General features: G+C 37.3%; 2 protein-coding genes across 3 annotated transcripts in view; one reads left to right on the forward strand and one right to left on the reverse strand.

The window, feature by feature from the left end:
• The window catches only part of dao (down and out), a 42,688-nt gene extending 32,845 nt beyond the window's left edge, over positions 1-9,843 (reverse strand). For both annotated transcript variants that reach the window (XM_017610716.1, XM_017610715.1), the window contains exon 1: positions 8,144-9,843. In XM_017610716.1, coding sequence (XP_017466205.1) covers positions 8,144-9,156 — 1,013 coding nt within the window. In that variant the 5' untranslated portion in view covers positions 9,157-9,843. The remainder of the gene's footprint in view (positions 1-8,143) is intronic.
• Positions 1-15,362, forward strand: part of ZnT35C (solute carrier family 30 member 3) — a 220,484-nt gene that overhangs the window by 44,439 nt on the left and 160,683 nt on the right. The window lies entirely within an intron of this gene.

A 15,362-nucleotide genomic window follows, 5' to 3' on the forward strand; every position in this document is an offset into this window, starting at 1 on the left:
ACACCAACATCATATTTTTTACATGCTTATGCATGTATGGGTGTACCTTTGCAAGTGTAATGACAGAAAATAAATATAAATTTCGTGCATTACCACGATAAAAATTAAAAAAAAAAAAAAAAGTTGCCATGTTCCTCAATTAATCGCTTTGGCAGGTCAGGTGAGGTTGAGCGACAATGGAGAAGAGCAAAGAGCTTTCACCGAGCAAAGAGCGGGTAATGCAAAGGTGCACAGGATCAAGCCTAAAGTTAAGTAAAACAAATAATAAAAAACGAACACCAAAAAGTGTAAAAAACAATCACAAAAAATGGCTGAAAAGTGCAGAAAGGATAATCTACCAACACAACGCTAGAGCGGGAGCGTGAGAGGCCAAATGAAAATCAATTTTAATTAATACGAAAACAATAATAAAAAATTCACGACACGTTATGGCATGCCAATTCCATACACTTGGGGTGCCCGACAGGAGGTCACAAACATACTGTTTCTGCTACATATTTAGATTGGCACCACACACAAAGACCGACTTCGATGTGTTTGCCGTATGCCTAGAAGTCTTTAATATGAATGTTAGTGTTGTCGTGTAACACATGCCTGTAAGGCTCATATAAATGTGCACGGTATGACAAATAAGTCTGCATGCCACAAGCAAATCGCATGACGCACAGTGTAGCGGGGATGAGCAAATTATAGGTTTTTTCTGCCCTAAGCAAAAAAAAGGTCATGCCATCAACAATGTTGAGAGAATTTGCAGAGCAAATGCTGGTTAGCCCAAATTTCTTTCTTAAACAGCTCCAAAATATGCTGATAGATGAGCTTGAAAGTGCGTCTACGAAGTAATGAAATGATGGATCCCAAGAACTACGGGGTTTTATATGAAAAATAAATCGTCGTAACCAACAGTTCCTCGCACACAAGTTTGTTCAACACTGACCTAAAGGCCACAAAATATTGTACAGAACAGAGGCACACACTTTCCAGACCAATGTACTGTAGCAAAGCTCACGGCACTTTACTTAAAACAACAAGTAATTTTTAGCAAAAAAAAGATACAAAAAAAAAATTAATAAAAAAAAAAATAAAAAGATATTCCAACGAACTGATAACCTCCTCCTTTTTTGGAAGTCGGTTAACAAGACCGCGGAGCTGACAGAATATTAGCCAGGGTTGCGTGTTTTTTAATTACTCAAATCCCGAATCCAAAAACGAAATTGATTTCTGATTTGAATGTTGTATCAAAAATCCTAGATCGTAAATAATATAAATTTGAGATTGGTTCAACGAATCAAATCATGAATAAAATTTATTTTCAATTTGTTTCGTCGTACAAATAGAATATAAAATTTACTTGTGATTTGATTTGTGTGGCAAACCTATTTTTTCCTGATTTTCCGACTAGAAACACTTTTTTAAGTGAAAGTTCTTTAGCGGCGCCGCGGCGGTTGGTTGGTTGGGAGTAAATTGGCAAATTCAACGGAAATTGCACACGGAAATGGTGCTACGGAAATGGTTGGGGCTGACACAAGTGCTTCCCGAGTGTATGCACATGGTATTAATTTAACAAAAATTTGCTAATAAAAGGTTAAAGAATAGAACACTTAGAAAAAGACCAATACAAGAATGATAGTAAAGGTGACTACGTACTAAGATAAAGAAAACGATGAAGGCAAAGGTAAAAATAAAAACAGCAACAAAGATAAAGGCAAAAATGAAGACCAAGTTAAATTTTAACACTTTACTTATATATATAAGGGCAAAGGTGAAGGGAGGTGTAGATGCAGAAAATGATAAACATAACAGTAAAGGCAAAGAGGGGGCAGTAGGATGAGGATACCGATAAAAGTAAAGATCAAGATAGGGGAAGAAAGATTAAAATAAAGGTAGATAAAGAGAGAGCCACACAGACTCAATCTGGGAACTATTTTGGGATTTTAGAAATTCTCGGAATTCACGGGACATATCATTAAAATAATGGATATTTTTTATCGGTTTTGTTATCGATTTTTTATCCAAATTTTTATCGATATTGTTATCAATTTTGCTATCGATATTTTCGGAACCTATCGATATAATAATCGATATTTTTTATCGATTTTGTTATCGATATTTTTATCGATTTGTTAGTGATTTTGTAATCGATATTTTTAACTATTTTGTTAGCGATATTGTTTTACCGATTTTGTTATCGATATTTTTATCGGTTTTGTTGTCTATGTATGTGTTATTGAATGTTACTATCGATTTTGTTATCGATAGAGTATATATAGATAAAAATGAAGATAAAGGAGGAGGTATAGATCTAGAAAAAAAAAAGACAACAAAATATAACCTTAAGCAGAAGCAGATGTATGTATGTATTAGGGATGCCAATCCCGGGATGCCGTTTTGACTGCAATTAACAAAAAGCTTGAAACTGTACTTTTAAATTGCAGTCTGAGCCTTTTTTGAAGAAGATTTCAATAAATTTACTCATAGCGTCGCTAATATGTAAACGAAACAGAGAGTTTTAAGGAAAAGTTAGAAAATTTTTTAGATCAATCCACTCAAAACTTCCTCAAATCGAAAAACTTTTAATTTGACCGACGTGCTGGTAAAAGAAGTTCAAATATTTTGTAATGGGGGAGATAGGGTTCATTATGGATTATGTCTACCTTTTGACAGTTCAGCCTAAAAGTGTTGATGACGAAATACATATGTTTTCCATCAGTAGGTTTTGTATGTAAAAACTGCGGGTCAAGCTTAGAAGACTCCGCTTTGAATGCTTTGCTGCTCTTACGAAAACATTGTAAGTGCAATAATAACAACACCGGCAAAAAAAGGGGTGTGTGTTTTTAACCAGACCCAACTCCCAACATGTATTTCGACCCGCTGAATCCGATTCTGAGATCCGTTTGACTCGTACACCCTCAAAATTTCTAGTAAATTGCGAAAACAAATGGCAAAAAATTCTCCATTCGTCATTTCTTTGTAGAGTACAATAAACATGTTTAGAGAAATTGTTTTTGTATATTTTTGTTTTATGTTTTTTTTTTAATAATCGTCATTTTTAAAAGTACCTCACATCACATACAATCACATGGTTTTTTAAATACAATTAAAAGAATGTTTTACTTTAAAATTTGTCTGATTTAATAAATATCGCTAGCGTAGAGTGCAAAGTTGTTAAGTCCCAATTTAAAAATTGCACCGGATAGGAAAAAACTTCGTATAGCCATTTCTTCAAGTATTTCGCAAAACTTTGAAAAAAAAATTGTTGCCTCTTTAAAGCAAAGCAAAACTCCATACGAATCGGAGGGATTCGATATTTATTAAAGGATTTCGAACTTTTTTGGCCTTATTGAATTTTCGGAACTTTTTTTGGCCCTAGCAAATTTCGCTTTCATTGAATATAAACGAGAAAACAAAAAACAAGGACCTTTACCCTTTTCGAAACGATGCAATTTTCATTTATCTAGCTTCCTATATCAAAATATGATTTTTCATTAAAAGTGAAGTTAGCAACTTTCAACTATATGCTAGCGATATATGAGTTTTACAATCAGTTTATCGTAAATTTTAAATAGTTTTATTTAATGGTATGTTTAAATGCTATCAGATATTGAATTTTTACTCATACTCATAAAATTTATGACTCAATTTGAATCCCGGGATTACCTAAACAATATCCCGAAATCCCGTGATTCCTGATTTTCCTGATATTTTGGCATCCCTAGTATGTATGCACATATGTATGTATGTATATTGGTTATGAGACAAAATATATATGTATGTAACGTAAGTTTCACTTCTCCAGTGTGGCCCAGGCGCACTTACTTTTTTTTTGTTATATAAAGCAAGCACCATCTTCGAGAACATAAATTTTATTTTTTATTTGTTCAACGAATCAAATAACAGACAAATTGTATTTCTTGATTGGTCAACGGATCAAATCACAAATAAAAATTATTTTTATTTTGGTCGACGAATCAAAACACAAATTAAATAGATTTCCTTGGAGCTAAAACGGTCGGTAAAAAGCTAAACATATTTCAAAAATATTCAAAAAGGTGCTTTAGCAGGCTAAGCGCATTGTGTATACTAAATTTGGTCGAGATCGGTCAAGTAGCTTTTGAGATATGCATATATCATATAAATGGGCGGTGCCACCCCAAAAGAGCGATTTTATATATTGATGAATTTCATAGCCACACTGCTTAAAAACTCTGAAAGTCCGGTACATAAACAATACAAAATTCTAGGCGGTATTTAAGAAATGTTGCCTAACTTCGACAATTTTTATGAAGTTTATTCGAAAATAGATTTTATTTTAGATAGTACTACATATTTTGAAATTGTGGTGAAAAGTCATGCCAAAATAAAAAAAAAAGAATAATAAATCTTTTTTTTAGTTTTCCCAATGAAAAATGCCAACAATCCAAGTCTGACAATAGATTATTTTAAAGGCCTCTATATCCTCTTCTTAATAATAGTTATTCAAAAACTCATAAATCTACAAGATCGTATTTTGTGACCTAAATCGACAGATCGCGATCTCTAAATGACCTTTAAAAAATCTAAAAAAAAACTGGTTATAATATTTCTCATAAAAACGAATAAAATTAGGGGGTTGTGTCTTGAAATTTCCAAAAAAAAAAATTTCGATGGGCACCCTAGTGTACATACATACATATATCCGAAGGCAACAGGTCGTAAGCAGATATCGTAAGATCAGATATCATAAAATTAAAAAGCCAGATCAAGTTTTTCAGGCAATTGGCGCTTTTAATGTTTTCAGCGCTCTATTTAGCTTCTTTTTTTTTTTAAGTCGGCGATAGCGCCGAAATCCGTAACACCAGAAAACCTTATTGTGGATTTCAAACTAAAGTGTAGTCAATGAAGCAAATTTATTAATTGCTCATCGTTCTCAGAAATTGGGATTGTCTCTCTTATGGTACATTATGGATACTCATTTCCATCCAGGCTACAAAATATCTGAAGGCCTCTGATCATTCATACAATTTTGGATAAGCCAAAAGCCGGCGAGAGATCATCCGGTTTGGCACCGTTGGAGGTTTGGTTATGAGACTTCTAGAATGATCATATATGTATGTATATGCGAATAAGCGCAAACTCTGGAGCACTTGAAAATACACATTTGTCAAGTTTTGGTCAAGATACAAATAAAAATAAACGCTTAATTTGGATTTTTATATTTTCAATCAAATGTAATCATTTTTTTGTGATTTCGATTTTTTACGATCATTTTTAACCATTATGATGGTGGTTGCGATAGCCATAAGATGTTTTAGAACTTTTATGACCTAAAAAATTAAATCTGAAAATAACGTTTATAATAGGATCGAAATAATAAAAACCAAAAATAATGATAAAAAATGTATGGAAAAAAAACGATAATTCTTTTTTGATTGAAAATAATCATAAAATAACGGTTAAATTTGATCGAAAAATAGAAATATAATTTTAACCATAAATTATGATTTTTATTATAAAGATCATAACACTCCTAAGTTGCACAAAATTTTGACTCTTGTTCTTTAATGAGAAAGCCTAATCTTTGCTGACAATCAGGCAAGCCTGAAAACTTAAGACTCACACATTGACAATGGAAAGTATCTAAGTGAAAGAGAGCCCACTTAGAATTCTAATATGGATGGCAGTACACCAGGGGGGGGTCTACTCTGTAATGCGATACGAAACAGAGAAATGCGGTGCGATAGGCTACGATGTATGTGGCTATCGTATCGCATTGCTCTTCCGTATCGCATTACAGAGTAGCCCACAGGATATTAAGGGGCTTTACACAGCTGATAAATCAGCAAGGAAAGGTACGATCGCCCACAACATTCCGGGAAATATAGTCATAGTCATCTTTAAACAGATGTGAAAGTTCTAGGATTACCTGGTATTTTTATAACAGGAAGCGCAAAACGTTGTTCTTAGGTTTAAATAGAAAAGAAAAGTCCATTCCCATAAACAATCTTAGATGCCCCTTCCTAATGTGGAGTCAGAACGGGCCTGTATTAACCTAGTACATATGTGAGTGAGGGGATGATCTTCTCTCCTTAACAAACATGTAATACCGAATCGAAAAGGTTACCAAATCGAAACAAAAATTACTAAATCTGATAAATAAATAACAAATTTAATAATTTTAGTAAATAATTACGGCAAAAAGGCAACGCTGACGCGTTCTATCTTGGCGTTGAACAGAGTCTTCTTTAACACCGGCTACAAGACGGTGGCCTCGTAGAAGATAATGGGTCTTATTATATTCCCCTTTTTTTTATCTATGTCGGCCTGCCTGCAGCGGTCGATAACGTTTCACTCCCTGTCTAGAATGACACCAAGGTACTAGAATACGGTTCAGAGAAGGGTCTTACACATTGTCTATTTCTTCGAAAATAGCGTGGAATACACATTTTTAACGGGAAATATTTACAAAGCAGAGCGCATAAATATATATGCAAATCGGATGAAAAATAGCAGATAGTAATAGACTAAAAACAATCGTGATAAATTTTTCTATGTGGTAGCAATAAAGCTCAAACCCAGCCAGCAAAAAATCTGAAAATGGAACTGAAAAAAGAAGTGGCTGAAATGGAGATTTTTGTCCGTTTACATATTCCATTTTTGGATACTTAGACGATCCGATTTTCCACTAAAGATAAAAAATTTATAAAAATAATAATAAAGATAAAGTCAAAGACAATGACAAAGACAAAGATAAAAATAAGGCTAAATATAAGGATAAAGATAAAAATAAAAATGAAGACGAAGAAAAAGGTAAAGATAAATATAAACATAAAAATAAAGAAAAATATAAAAAAGATAAAGAGACAGATAAAGATAAAAACAAAGGCAAATATGAATATAAAACATATAAAATTGTAAAGGCAAAGATAACGACACAGATAAAATACAGTTAGAAATAAGGAAATATAAAAATGAAGATAAAGATAAACCCTAGAACAATGACAAACTCAAGGACAATGACAAAGACAAGGATAGGGAATAAGGCTAAAGGTATGCGATCAAGATTTTTATTTACAAATTTCAGCAGTATAAAACGAAAGAAATTGCGCTACCAGAGTGGCTTCGGTGCGCTGATGTTTTTTTTTGTTTTTTTTTTTACTTCAATCTTATTGGCAAAGCGAACACTGTGCACCAACGTTTACTGCCTGCATGTCATTTTACTGTAATTTCGTATACATATGTACATACAAATACAACAAATGCAAGCAAGGCTTTCATGTCATTTTTCCATGTAATCTGGTATTTATACATACATACATGTATACATATGTACATACATATATCTAGTAAAATATGTAAGTAAGTTGGGCCACTGTGCCACATCGGACACACGTGACCTTATTTTTGGCCTGCAATCAGTGGGCGCGCAAGTGCCATAAGCACAACAACGTACGGAAAATGGGCGCCGAACTGAAGCGAGCACAACAACAACAACAACAACAACAACAACAAAAATCAGACAAGCAAGAAAGTAAGCAGCAGTAAAATGTAGAGAACACACTTATTAATACATGGAAGATGGTATGTGTGCATAGGCATGCAAGCGACCAGCGAGGCAAAGTTAAATTTTGTGTTTGGGAAAAAGTGCAATTTTTTCGTACGTTGTGTGTGTGTGTGTGTGTGAATGTGCACTTTTTCAAACTGGCACGAAATTATGCAAACTCCGAAAGGGGAAAGGGGAGGGGTATGTGTGTGTGACTGCTGTGCATGTTTTTTGAAGTGCTCGTGCGGCACAAAAACTCTGCTGTCATTTAGATACGCGCGCGTATGTCATTGGTGTGTGTGTGTGTGTGACAATGCAGAAACTTTCGCCGCCATTGAGTAGCCTACTACGTTTTGTTGTTGTCATTAGTGCTGCTGCACAGCAATTTTATTCGTGCTTTGGCACTTGAAAGTGTCGAAAATTTTTTCTGAGTGCGTTCGATTTTACTGCAATCGCATTTTTCCTTTTCACCATCTTTTATACCAATATACATATGTATGTACATATGTACATGCGAGCCTTTCGCTTTTTTCCGCTAGCTATCGCTGCAGGCGTTCATCTACACACACAGATACAGACACTCAAATACATATGTACATATAAAATCGTTGCTCGCACAATACTCACTTGAAATCCTTTTGTAGGTCAGCATTGCTGCTGGCACTGGAGCCATCCTCACTGCCGCCGCCATTTGTTGCCGCACTGCCGCCGACACCGCCGCCGCCACCACCACCGTTGCTGCCACCCACTGCACCAACCAGCTCCTCATCGGCCAATTCACCGCTACTGCCCAGTGCGCCAATACCGCCATTGCAGGCGGCGCCACTATAGCCGCCCCCACCTGGCGATGTGTGGTGATTGTTGGCGCCGCCGCCGCCGACATTGTTGGACTCATCAGCAGTTGCTGCGCCATCGCTATCCGTCGGCTGTCCATGCAGCTTGCTGCGACTCTGCTGTACTTGTTGTGAGGAGCGCTTGGAATTTTGCTGCTGAAATCGACGCTGCTTTTGACGATGCTTTTGACTTTGCGCATAGCAGAGTTGATTTTGCACCGGACTATGACTGGGAGGATAGAGATTCTGTTGGCTCTGGCTATGTTCATGGCTGTGACTATGAATCGAGTGCTGAAATGGATTGGTAATCTGGCTGAGCGCGCTGCTGAGATGACACTGACTCTGGCTTTGACTCGGCGGCGGCGGATAATGATTTTGCGGCAATGACTTCGGCTGATACTGCGGCGGCGGCGGCAGCGGCGGCAACGATTGTTGTGACGTCGGCGGCGGTAGCGGCGGCGAAGAATGTGTCGCGAAATGCTGCTGATGTTGGTGGTGTTGTGGCGCCTGCAAGCGCAAAGGTGTCTGCGCCTGCGTGTGTGACTGTTGTGATTGCGTTTGCGCGCCTGCCTGCGTTTGTGTTGGCGTGCAGGTGGTCGTTGGCGCGCATGCTTGCGTCGGCTGCTGGTTATGCTCCTGACTACTGCCGTTCGAGAGCACCGAGTGCGGCGGTTGTTGCGACGCAGTATCCAGCGCCAGTAGCTGGCGCAGCAAATGCAGCTCATCCTTGTAGGTTAGTTCGTCGAGTTTGATGCGCTCCAATTGGAATCGTATTAAATCGGTGAGGCCCAACAGCGAAGAGGCCATAATTTCCACTTATGGTTTATTAACATTAACACCGCCACCAAACACACCAACGCGAAACAACCACCGCGAACGCCGCTGCTGCTGCGCGACGACACGACGAATCACACAGACCGATTACAATAGGAATAAGAGGAACAATAAAAGGCGTTGAAAAGAAACGAAATTACCGTAATTACTTATAATTTAGCAATGACTTGCGTTTCATAGTCGCATGAAAATTTTAGCGAAAATTTGTAGTACCTACTACCGCGCGCGACAACGAAGCCAACGGCAAGCGAATGGGCGAGTTGGTTAGCGGAAACGACGTTGTGTAGAAAGGACGGTCGGTGGTTGGCTTGTGCGTGCTAGTGGTGGTGGTGGTGGTGCGGTGTTGTTCTTATTCCCTGCTTTATTTTCGCGCTGGCTGCGTTGTAGAGTGTGCGCGCGGGGGGTTGACGCAGCCGAAGTGGTCGTCGTCGCCGTCGCCGTCGTAGTAAAAATCGAAAGCTTGCGTTTCGAAAGGGAAAATCGAAGTTGTGTATTAATTTGTAAAATTTTTCGCTTAATTACTGCAACAAAAAAGCAATTCGTTCCACTTTTAGCTGTGGTAATTTCTCTTTTCTCACACTGTGCTGCTAATTTCACACTTGCTTACGCACTAGCAACGCGTGTACTGCCACAAGCACATGCACGCTGGCACTCGAAGAAGATGAACAGAATAAAAAAAAGAATATTAAAGACTCCCGTTAACCGTTTTCCGTTAGCCGTATTACACGTTTCGCGTAACGCGTTACCGTCTACTCAAGTTTCAGCTAGAACTTAGCACTTTTTGCTTCCTTTGCTGCTGCTGCTGCTGCTGCGGCTGCTCCTGGCTCTGCTGTTCCGTTTGCTGGCATTGGTGGCACCCTTGGTGCTCCTCTACTTTGCTATATCGTTGCCACAAATGCATTCACGTTTGATTTTGCTTTTTATTTTTATTTTTTTTACTTATTTTGGTTATTGACTTAAATTTTACATTTAGAAAATTTTTCTTTTGCTAAGCATAGAGAGAATAATTGAAAAAATTGATTGCTTTTCTACGAAAACGTTGCGCTCGTATTGATTTTTAACATTTCGCCAGCAAAGAACTTGGCTACTCTGTGCTCTGTAATAGCGACGACGATGTTTTGCACTGTGTGCCTGTGTAACTGCGAATGCGAACGCGAACGCGAACGCGGCGGCGAAGTGGCTGAGTCGCTGAGTGGCACGATGAGCAAACAAGCGAATGAGAAGTGACGAGTATGCCGAATGTTCGACAAGTGAAGGCATCGCACGAAATGAGGCAAGCGAAGGAAAAGCGAGTCAACAACGCACAGTGGGGTGGCTGCAGTAAAATGTGGTCTTTGGAAGTATTAATGCAATTTTTGTAATTACTGAGCTAAAAGGTGGACAAAAGTGAGTGAACCAATTTAGTTAACTTGGCTGTAGAGCATAAAAGCAGGCAATATCCAGTAATAAAGCTGCTCTTAAAGTGACATTGATAGGAAATTCAGCCAGATTTCGAATTTATTATCACTTGTGAAAGGGCAAAAAAATGAGCGTAGCCCAGAATAATACAACCCCATTATAAGTTTGATGGTCCTTTAAAGAGGGATACATGCTAAAACGTAATGGTGCATTTACATGGTATGAATCCATATGAACTGTTGATAAGCTAAAATAGAGGGACTACATGTTCTTATGAGGAATTCAATGATATCGAGTGGGATGCATATAATAGATTTTTTCATATGAAAAATTATGGGAGATACTGTAAACATACTGTTGTGATACTGTTAAGCATATGAAATTATAGCAAGTTGGATTTTCATACATCTTCCCATAAAAAGTTTAACAGATGCAGAGATACCAAGGAGGTTTTTTCCCATTTTGATGCCTTTTTTAATATAAAACCCACCGAAAAGGAGGAAAGCGGCAACTCCGCCATTCACATACATGTCAAATGTAGGAATTTTAAAAATTAAAAACAATAAACAAACAATTTCAAAACAATAAAAAATCTTTGTACTAGATCTTTTTCAATAGAAACAATTCACGTATGGTGGACAATGAAAATACAAAGCACTATGATAACAAGACCTTACACAACATTTTAATGAGCTTTATATCACAATTAAGTAAAAATAAGCCTATATTTTCCAAGCTTGCAAAGAAATGAAAATGTGTATTTTTTGTTGTTTACAAAAAGACTTGCCAAATATACATATAAGTCAAAATTATAGAAGGTGTGTCTACTTCTCCCTTTAATTTTTTCATACAGTTGATGCTTCTTTCTGGCTTTTACAAAATGCAGGGATACCACACTTATTTCGGTACAATATGATCGTAATGTATTTTCAATTCGAAATTAAAGAAAAAACATCCCACGAAAATGTTTGCCATTGTAGAACAATAAGTGTATATTTGCAAACTAATGCAATGAATGGAGTGTCATATCTAAAAAGGTTGGGAGAATTAACGACAAACAAACAAACATTTTGTGATCTTATGTTTCCTTCAAACCGCATTGCTATTTTTTCTAACTCTTCCTTTTGTTTAGCGCTGTAACCGCTTAAGTTATATTATTTAATTTATACATGTGAGTTATTTTCAATGAGCATTTTTTCATTTGCTCCAGAATTTTGGGTACATTTTCTTATAGAACCTCGCATTATTTTTTATTTATATTACATATCGATGGCTGAGTGGAAGATCGACCTATCAGCAGCCAGTTCGAAAACGCCCTATCTCAGAAAAATTTTCAACAACGATCTATCTCAGAAAACTTTTCAAGAATGCCCTACTTCAGAATTTTATTGAAAACACCCGATCTTAGCTGCCGATTCAAAAACGCCCTATCTCAGCTTATTTTCAATGTATTTTCGTTTGAGATAGGGCGTTTTTGAACCGGATTATGAAATAGGGCGTTATTCAACCAAATTCTGAGATAGAGTGTTTTTCAATAAAATTCTGAAGTAGGGCGTTTTTGAAAAGTTTTCTGAGATAGGGCATTTTCGAACTGGCTGCCGAGATAGGTCGATCTTCCACTCAGCCATCGATATATACACTCCGCTGTTCGCTCTTCTATTGGTAATAGTAAACCTCCGAGTGTATTCTGTCATGAAAACAGCTTCTCATCAAAATACAATTGCCGTTCGGAGTCGGCGTAAAACTGCCCTTCCCCTTTGTGTGACAAAATCAAGGTGCACGCCCCATATGGGAGGAGAAGCTAGGCCAAACACTAACATATTGTGTAAGCGCCAATCTGTATATCGTCGTTTAAAGTAAAAAATCGCGTATCGTGGTTCTGCAAAACCTCGTAACTGACATTTGTGCCAAAAAAAGATTTTTGAGCACCGGAAGCTCCTATCATGAAGCCCTTAATCATTTATACTAAAATTTCGATACTTAGACATAAGAGATAAATAGACGAGATAGAAGAGATAATTAAGTTTAAAATAGGGAACCGTTTTGAATTATGACAAATTTTACTCTCTCCTATAAAATTTAGGCAACCTCACATACAAGGTTTTGCATTTTCTTGATGCGCGGTTTTGTACTTTAAATGACGATATGTAAAAGTATTGCATACATATTTTGGTGCCTTTTCAAGTATAAAATGCATTGAGAAACGAAAGAAAACGGCATCCCTATGCTTTCAACTTGTGCCAAACGTTTTTAATATGAAAGACAAAAAAAGGAAACAAGCAATTTCTGAACAAAAAACTGTTTATCCACATAGATGTTTGAATGGAAGCATGACACATTTGAAAAAATAGCAAACCGCAAGACTTTATTGGCAGTAGGTCTTTTTTAAAGCACATTAAAAATAAAATTAGCTTCTAGTTTCGAAGTTAGCACGAAATGAAATTTTTTTGTTTCTTGTTTACAAAAAAAAAAAATACTTGCCAAGTATATAAGTCAGAAATGTTAAATATGTATCGCTTTCATTCATTTCTTTATAGAGTTGGTGCTTCTTTTATAGGAAAATTCATACGGCTTATGAACAGATTCATACCATGTAAATGCACCATGAGTTATAGCGGTTTACGATATTAGGCCTACTTCAGAAAACTTGCAAACAAAATAAGCACCGGGAAGGTCCAGGATTAGTTACATAAGGCCTTGGAAAAATGCTAACCGAATTTTCGGAGCATCTCGGAAGAATGTCAAACTTTAGGACACCTCGACCACACAGATGGCTCGAAGTGTGTAGGAGGCGTAATGGAGCCTATCCGACATATTCGGCTTACGGGTCCATTGAAGTCTACTAATTTTGTTCTGAAATGCCTTAGAGGAAGGGTTATAAAAATGTGGTCCGTAAAGTTTGCATCAGTTTCTGGTTGTGCGCTGGGCTTGGGACTTGCCAAGTTAAAAAAATTCCAACAAAAGGAACGGTAAACGCTCAGATAAAATCCTCTTCTTTTTTATGAAGACCACATCTAAAGTCCAAGGGATTATGATTTTAGGCAGTACTGCCTTGTTTTGTAAATATCTATCTACCCTAAAGGCCACGCGTAAATCAGGCCGCTAGAGTCGCTCATAGTATAATCGAAATTGGCCGGAGAATGCCTCTCCTTTCCTTAATCACCTTGGGGTATTTCTAAATCAAGTTGATTTCAGCGCCAGGCTGCAAGGCTGATCAGCATATCAGACTTTGTCCTTTCTCGACCTGCGCATTATTCCGGGTTGGACAGGCTTACAGACGGCTCAGCGAGCGCTGGGCAAAAAAGCCCGAATTGCAAAGTTGCAAGGCCTTTCCGATCGCTTGTTGACAGCAGTATAGGGAGCTTATGCAGCTAGTTAAACACCAGCTTTCGATTTTTACAGCCGATTTTCCTTTAGGAACCTCTCAGGCGGTGTTACATAACATCGTCACAGACCCCAATTGCCGTAGCTGTTTGGAGGATGAAATGGAGTCATCTCATCACATCCCCCTCATTCGCCTATTATTCACTAGACTAGAATCTTAACAGCTTGGCTAGTATTTCATCAACACTCCGGAGGAACTTTTCCGAGTGGACCCTGCTACATGCGGAACTTTGTTTAGGGCACCCCACGCTACTCATAACTTCGCACAGATTATCTCTGGTTACCATTCCAGGAATTCTACTTGAGGAAACACAAAGGGATAATTTAAATAAAATCTAAGTGAGTCCTTTTCGGGACTGGCAACATAACATAATCTAACCTAAACTTTGGGAGAGGCGTACCATCGTTCCGCATAAAAACGAAATTCTTCAACATCTTTCTCATTTGCGAGCGCTGCTTGCCAATTCCAATAAAGGGGGTGGACTAAAAAAGGGTCTTTGGTCCCACTGTAGAAAAATTTTAGCCAGCACGAGAAAACCTCTGACGAGGGATGCTATATTCTGAGGCCCTAACCTGAACTTGGATCAATGTGCTGTTGCAGCCAAGAAGTAGTTGGATTTCAGAGACTCTGGAAAAACAACTGGTACGACGAGGAATAGCAAGCCGCAACAGACAAAAGAGAAGGTTTCAAGACCAGGGTGAATTACTGTAAGAACAAATATGCCGTAAGGTCTGAATTTGGTATTCCAACAAAACTAATACGAAACGAAAAAGTGCCACGAGTGCTCTTTGGCATGATAAGACCGTAATTACGCTATGCCCAAACCAGAGTCTTTCTTTTTCTGTTAACCAAGACATCTATTTGCTTGAAGTCTTACACGGTGTTCGCATGAGCCGATTTTCCAGGCAATTTTAGGGGCGATTAGTTGAATCAAAAGTTGGCTGCACCCCAACTTCATTGGAAGCGATTTGTTTTGAAGAGGGTTGCCACCTAGTGAATAAGTTAAATTATATGCAAAATTATAAGTTTAACGAAGTTTCAAAATATGGGCGCCAAAATTACGAGTTTTAAATAGCTTTATAAAAAAAAAAACATTTTTAAGAGGATTGCCACCTATTTTAAAAGTTAAATTCAATTTAATTAATAAGCTAAGTTAAGCGTTTTAATATGGGTGGCAAACGAATGAGTTCTAAGAAAGCTTTATTTTAAAAATATTTTGAAGAGTGTTGCCACGTCTTTAAAAGGCAATCCTATTTTTTAAAAGATTAAATAATTTATTACAATCTGGATGTCAATCGAAAGAGGTATAGGAAAGTTTTGTTTAAAACGTTTTCAAAGAGGGTTGCCACCTGTTAAAAAGTTAAATTAAATTTAATCACTAAATTAATTTAAACAT

This window comes from Rhagoletis zephyria, unplaced genomic scaffold (genome assembly GCF_001687245.7).
Source record: "Rhagoletis zephyria isolate East Lansing unplaced genomic scaffold, Rhagoletis_zephyria_1.1 Rzeph_scaffold_00334, whole genome shotgun sequence".
In the NCBI taxonomy this organism is placed as follows: Eukaryota; Metazoa; Arthropoda; class Insecta; order Diptera; family Tephritidae; genus Rhagoletis; species Rhagoletis zephyria.